Source organism: Triticum urartu, chromosome 3A (genome assembly GCF_056163025.1).
Source record: "Triticum urartu cultivar PI428250 chromosome 3A, HENAU_Tu73, whole genome shotgun sequence".
NCBI classification, from domain to species: domain Eukaryota; kingdom Viridiplantae; phylum Streptophyta; class Magnoliopsida; order Poales; family Poaceae; genus Triticum; species Triticum urartu.
Genome location: NC_141875.1, coordinates 110,796,497 through 110,803,291, shown reverse-complemented (window position 1 = coordinate 110,803,291; position 6,795 = coordinate 110,796,497). Strand labels below are relative to the sequence as shown.

At 49.5% G+C, this 6,795-nt stretch overlaps 1 protein-coding gene across 1 annotated transcript; it reads left to right on the top strand.

Annotated features, from left to right (window-relative positions):
* Positions 1-5,107: 5,107 nt before the first annotated feature.
* Positions 5,108-6,094, top strand: LOC125548092 (uncharacterized). The gene has a single exon (XM_048711773.2). It carries the CDS (start codon positions 5,230-5,232, stop codon positions 5,977-5,979), a length of 750 nt encoding a protein of 249 aa, XP_048567730.2. The 5' UTR covers positions 5,108-5,229; the 3' UTR covers positions 5,980-6,094.
* Positions 6,095-6,795: the final 701 nt, after the last annotated feature.

The window sequence follows — 6,795 nt, the reverse complement described above, 5'->3', positions numbered from 1 at the left end:
AGGCAGCGCCGCAGCAAAAACGCCGCCTCATTCGGGAAGCGCCCGTAGCACGCACGCACGAGACTCATCGTCGTCCTGTTGCAGAAATGGCTTCCATCCATCCTATACATATCGCCGCAACTCAGCAAAGCACAGAATTACGACGAACCGTTGTGATTGGTGGGGCTGCCATGTACGTACAAAAGTGGTTAATTAATTAGGCATGCAGACTTGTACGTAGTACACACAGTTTTAATAAGTGGTTGCGGCGTCTCATCCGATCGGGCGAGCGGCGCTGTGCGCAGCATAGAGTTTTTCTTGGATCTGTGCTAGCGCCAACAGGGAGAAACGATTCCGTTTCCGGGAAGCATATGGCTGTTCACGTACCTGACGTTCAACGGGTTCAATATAGCGCCTGTTTGTCCCGTTGCACCAGCTAATTAATCCCCTGCGTGCCTCGTTGCTGTCTACTAGGCTACTAGCTATGGCCGAATAGGAGAATAGGCGCCGTATAATTGGCTGCTCAACTTGCCACTAATGGTCGGCGTACCAGCCAAGACAAAGCGCCGACGTGTTTATATATGAGACCACAATTAGGGCCGCTTAAGCTAGTGCCATCTTAGTGCCTCTCATTCGCCTAACAGTTTCAGCTTATTTTACTGTTTGGCTAGCCGATATTACACCTTTTTAGTTTTTACGGCTATTTTTCAAAGTAGATCGTAGAATAGAACAAGTTTACTGTAACACAATTCAGCAGATGAAAGCTAATTAAGGCAGTGTCATTTAGGCACCAGCAAATTATTTCCTACTCATAATATAAGATGTTATAACCAATATGAGCATATTGGTTATGACATCTTATGTTATGGGCAGAGAGAGTACTACATACTCATTCAGAAATACGCGTCATTCCGGAATACAGTTTAGTCAAAGCTCACAAATGCATACCCTAAATAATACAATTATATTTTTGTTTGCAGGGTAAATAATATCATTAGATTGACTGAAAAATTATTTTCATGATATCTTAAGTTTATAATTTTGACCAATATATCTGTGTGAGAAACTGCCTATTCCTTATTGGTTTTACTATGGGCCTGCTTATTCCTCAGGCCACTGAAAAAAAAAATCAGTGTCAGTCGACTTTACTATTTGGTTAACCGATATTCATCTTTTTTACGGCTATTTATCGAAGTAGGTCACATAATAGAATAATTTTATTGTAACACAATTCAGCAGATGAAAACTAAGGCATAATCATTATATTTTCTGTTTGTAGGATAAATAATTGATTGTGAAAAATATTTTCATGATATTTTAAGTTTATAAATTTGACCAATATATCTGTGTGAAAGGCTGCATATTTCTTATTGATTTTACAATGGGCCTGCTTATTCCTGGTGCCACTGGAAAAGGAGTTGCTGTTAGTCGATTGTATTGTTTGGTTAACCTATATTCATCCATTTTATGGCTATTTTTTAAGCAGATCATAGAATTAAGGCATAGTCGTTTAGGCACGGTTTGGAACAAGCAAATTATTTCCTACTCCCTTCGCTCCATAATATAAGATGTTACTACAACCACTATGCTATTAGGGTACGGAGGAAAATGACATCTTTGGGGGCTTGTCCCCTCCCCTCCCGTGTCGCTCCCGCGAGTGACCCGGAGGGGGAACCCTAGCCGCCGGCCCCAGCGCCCCTCCCCTCCCCTTCTTCTCCCTCGCCGCCGCCGGCCCCAGCGCCCCTCCCCTCCCCTTATTCTCCCTCGCCGCCGCCGACCCTCGCTGACGGGCAAAGCCCGTTCAGCTCTGGCGGCGGCAGGGCTTCTCTTCCCCCTCGAGGACGGCCGGCGCGGGACGGTGGCGTTGGGCGGCGGCGGCGTTGCGTTAGCGAGGGGTGCAGCGGCTCGGTGGCTGGCGGTGGCGGCGGGGCCGGCGTCGGGCGCCGTGGTGAAGGGCCTCGCGGCGGTGGATCTGCGCGCTGCGCTTGGAGAGGTGGCGGCGGCCACTCGAGGCTGGATCTCCTGTTGCCCTGCGGCGGGTGGCAGGAGCGGATGCGGAAGGGCGCCGGCCTGGCCGCGCGGGCGGCGGGCCGGCGACAAGCTCGGAGCTGGCTCCCAGGACCTCCCCGCGGTCTTCGGAGCGGATCTGGCGGATGGTGGTCCCCCCTTGCGCGCCTTCTTGCCTCGCCAACCCACGCCACCGACGGCCTCTGGCTCGCCGGATTTGGTTGCTGGGTGGGGTTGGGGGGGCGGTGGCTCTGGATTGGGGGAAACCCTTGGCCGTCTCTGCGACCACGATGCCGGCGGCGCCTCGGGCATCACTCTCCTTCCTGAAGGCGGCATCGAGATCTGACACTGCCCTCTTCCTCCATGTTCCGGGTGAAAACCCCAAATCCCCGGATTGGGTGGCGACGGTGCTCGGGCGTCGTGTTTCTTCTTGAAGGCGCCACCTTGGAACTGTGGTGTGGTGGTCGGAGGTGTGGCGATGGCGGTGGACTACCGGATGTCAGTGGGCTCCCGCTTGGCTGCTTGCGGTGGATGTGTTCCTTGCCGATGGCCGTGTCGAAGTTTGGGGTGTCGCTTGCTCGGTGAGGTAGCTGTGTTCTCGCTCTCTCCTCGGCAGCCTGCTGTTCCTATCCTTCCACTCGGGGTGAGTGGATCTGCTTGTCGACGGTGTTCGGGGGAAGAGACGGATGGGGGTCCAATTTTGGTTGGCCTAATGGAGGTGATGGAGCACGGTCTTCCTCTAGCGGCGGGCTGCTCCCTTGTCCTTGTTGCGTCGTCTGCATGATCCTATTCGCCGAGAGCCTCGATGCTCAAGCCAGCGCTTGGGCATTGGATGTTTGTTAGTGGCTCTTTTGGCATCTTGTATCTTTGCCGTTTTTCTGTTAGTTTGTTCCTCTTCTGTACTTGGATCGATGTAGTGGTGGTGTGCTTTATAATATAAAGCGGGGGAAAACCCTTTTTCTTATTAGGGTACGGAGGGAGTTGTACACACTGATTCAGAAATGCATGTCATTCCAGAATACTGTGCAGTCAAAGCTCACAAATGTATACGCGAAGTAATATCATTATATTTTTGTTTGCGTGATAAATAATACCATTAGATTGATTGTGAAAATATTTTCACAATATCTTAAGTTCATAAATTTGACCAATCAATCCGTATGAAAGGCTGCCTATTTCTGATTGGTTTTACTCTGGGCCCGCTTATTCCTCGGGCCACTAGAATTCTTTTAGTGTCACTCAATTCACTCAAATTTCCGGACTGTTAGATCATCACCCCCCGCACAGAGCAGTTTCTTCACCACGGTGTTAACCTACACCGGCCTAACAACCTACCCCCCCCCCCTGGTCGGTAGCTACGCTTGCCTCACTGCCCTGCCTTAGCCTGAACCGCCACCCACCAATGTGCTATCGCTACCCCGGCCATCCCTCTAACCCTCCTCCTCCTCCCCCCCCCCCCCCCCCCCCCCCAACCCAAACAATAAACCCTCTTATCCCTCCCGGCTGCAACGCCGTGCTCGGGGCTGCGTTGAAATGGATTGATGCATCACATTTTTTAGGCACATGAGGTTTTACCCAAGAATTTTACTATTTATTATTAGGGTCTGAGCAACAACTATCTCTAAGTTCACCGCTCACCATCTTAAGATGAGATATATATAGAAGTACAAAAGACACGACAAGATCTTGATCAGATGGTTATCAATGTCGAATGCGAAACTTTTTTGGAGCCGGCCCTTTGCTGAAGATTCTTGGAACTTTGTTTGTACTCCTAGAAACATAAATCTGTTGCTCTTGAGGCCAGATCTAGAGGAAAAGTCAAGGGTGCCTTTCTTTATGGAAATTATTGTACTTGCTTCCTGGGCCATCTGGATTTCCAAAAGTAATACTAAGATATTCAATTGAGGCGCCCAGTTTAATGAGATGGAAATAAATTTACCATCAAGAGCTCACCCTGCTGAAATTTAGGATTAAGAGGAGACATGAAGTTGTTTTTGTCTTCAGGTTCGACTCCTTTTGTAAGCTTTAATTTGTAATCTTCCTTTCTTTTTCTTCCTTATGATATTGTTTAAATTCTTTTAATTAAGAGTGAATTCTATTTTTTTACCTCTTAGTTTCACGTTTGTGACATCAACTCCTCTATTTAACACGTTTTCACATATTTGCCCAATTTAAGCAAACTGGTGCGACAAATTATCCTATTTTTTTCTCTTTCAATGTTGATTGTACATGCCATTTTGGCTGATTTTTTTTACTGTTTTTTGATTTGCTCTTGATTTGTCAAGGGATGGGTCCCACCTGTCAATTGGGGAGCAAGAAATATGAGTGAAAAATTGGAGTTCGAACCCGAAATCTCCCCCGCAGACAGCTAAGACTCATCCCCAGCCGAACTGAGAGCAAACCAGACAGAACCAAACAGTAAAATAAACCAGCCAACATGGCATGCACAGTCAACACTGAAATGGAAAATAACTAAATAAATGGGATAATTTGTGGCACAATTTTGCTTACATTGGGTAAAAATATATGAAAAAACTACTAAATGGGATAGTTCTCGTCACAAACGTGAAACATGTGGTACAAATATAACCCACTCTTTAACTAATGTATAAAAATTACAGTGGGGTTTTATCCTACTATTGCCCTTATAAAAAAACATCGAGTGAGAAATGATCATTTCTAGTTCTACTGTGCTATAGACGTTTTATTTATTTCTAAAACATCATATGGAGTATACTATAGTACTACTCCCTCTGTTTCAAATTACTCGTCGTGGTTTTAGTTTAAATTTGAATTAAAACCACGACGAGTAATTTTGAACTAAAACCACGATGAGTAATTAGAATGGAGGGAGTAGTTTTGAAGAGGCGTGCTGCATTGTGAAAGTTGAGGGAGCTAAGTAAATCGCTGGGAGGAATTGAATATCTAGGTGTAGCCAGGAGAGGGAGGCATGCAGGCAGCTCCGGGCAATGCCGGTCCGTCTCTGAGAGAGAGACCATACGACCCTAATTATTGATCATGGCGGAGTCAGCTGTCGTTCATGGGTTCCTATCCCACGCCACGTTGCCTCCACTCTCCTCTCCTCTACATATACAGCGCCACCCTCCCTCTTCCCTCTCTACATCTCCCTCCTCGCTCGTAGTAACTCGAGTCCTGCTCCCTGCACGGTCCTCCCATTACCACGAGCGAGCGCGTGTCATCTCATACGGGCGCGCGGGGGTACGTGGTGCTCTCTGCGCGCGCATGGCGGCGAGCGAGCAGAGCTCCGAGTCCTCGTCCACGTCCTACGCTTCCTCCTACTCCACGTCCTCGTGCTCGCCCAGGGCCGACGCCAAGAAGCGGCAGGACGGCGGCAACAAGCGGAAGCGCGCGGCGGCGGCGGGCGAGGAGGAGGAGGAGGCGGCCCCGGCGGCGGCGGCGGCGGCGTCGTCGTCGTACCGCGGCGTGCGGATGCGGGCGTGGGGCAAGTGGGTGTCGGAGATCAGGGAGCCGCGCAAGAAGTCCCGTATCTGGCTCGGCACCTTCCCGTGCCCGGAGATGGCCGCGCGCGCCCACGACGCCGCCGCGCTCAGCATCAAGGGCGCCCGCGCCGTGCTCAACTTCCCGGACCTCGCGCCCGCGCTGCCCCGCCCGGCCTCCCTCGCCCCGTGCGACGTCCAGGCCGCCGCCGCGCGCGCCGCCCTCATGCACGACCACGACCACCAGTGCTGCTCCGCCTCAACCTCAACCTCCCCCACCGCGGCGCCGGCCTCCGCGTGCGGCAATGCGCCGGCGCCAAGCGACCAGCCGGCCGCGCGGGACGAGCCGGAGCCGTTCCAGCCGAGCCAGGGAAGCGAGCAGCAGCTCACGGCCGCGCAGGTGGAGATGGTGTTCGACGAGCTGGCGCCGCTGTGGGTGGAGGACGTGGTGGACTTCGCGCCGTCCGATCACTGCTGGACGGCGTACGATTGTCTCGACCCCCTCGGCTACCAACCTCTCCTGTGGGAGTATTAATTAGGCTTGCTGTAAAACACCCACCCCTTGATTTCCTCTCTTCTTCTTCTTTTCTTGGTTTTGTGTGGCTTTCTAGTGCTACTTAAAATGAAGCACATTTTTCGCTTTTTCATTTGGTTTGCGCACGTTCGGGTCGGTTGGGACTACTTGTAAGTTTGAGATGTTTGTGACCAATTTAGCTTAGATGTGAGTTGAGTTTGAACATAAGAATCTAATGTACATGTCAAAAAAAATAAAATTACGCGGGCTTTAGGTTACCGCAAAATTACGTGTTTTCTTATGGGTGAAATGAGCCAGCCTCAACATGATAGCTCTGGTGGTACTTTGGGCATGCGATGTAGTTTTCATGAATTAACTTGCCAAACCACCTGAGATATGTGAAGCAATTGCTTGACATTGATGTTGGCTTGCTTGTTTTAGGACACATCAACTTTGTTGAACCTAATTATTTCAACAACGCGCGGATAAATTCAAACTCTTCGTGGTGTAAGCTATTGACTCTTACTGAGCAGTAACTTATATTGCTAAGCAGGTCGATCGCTTTCGTTACCACGTGATGAGTCGATGACATGACTTGGTGTGATCGCGATTAGTTTGCATTGATCGATAGAGCACGCCTCCTCATTTGTACCCATGTATCTTGGGTTTGTTTTCGAGTTTATCGGTTTCAAATGTCTCTCATGTATTCAACCACAACATGTGTCTAAACAAGATTATCTCCTTAATCATCTCCTTAATTACTCTATCCCTAATTCCCTATGTAGAATCATCGATATTTCGGGTTGGAGCTGAAGAGTCATATTTTTCTTCTGAAGT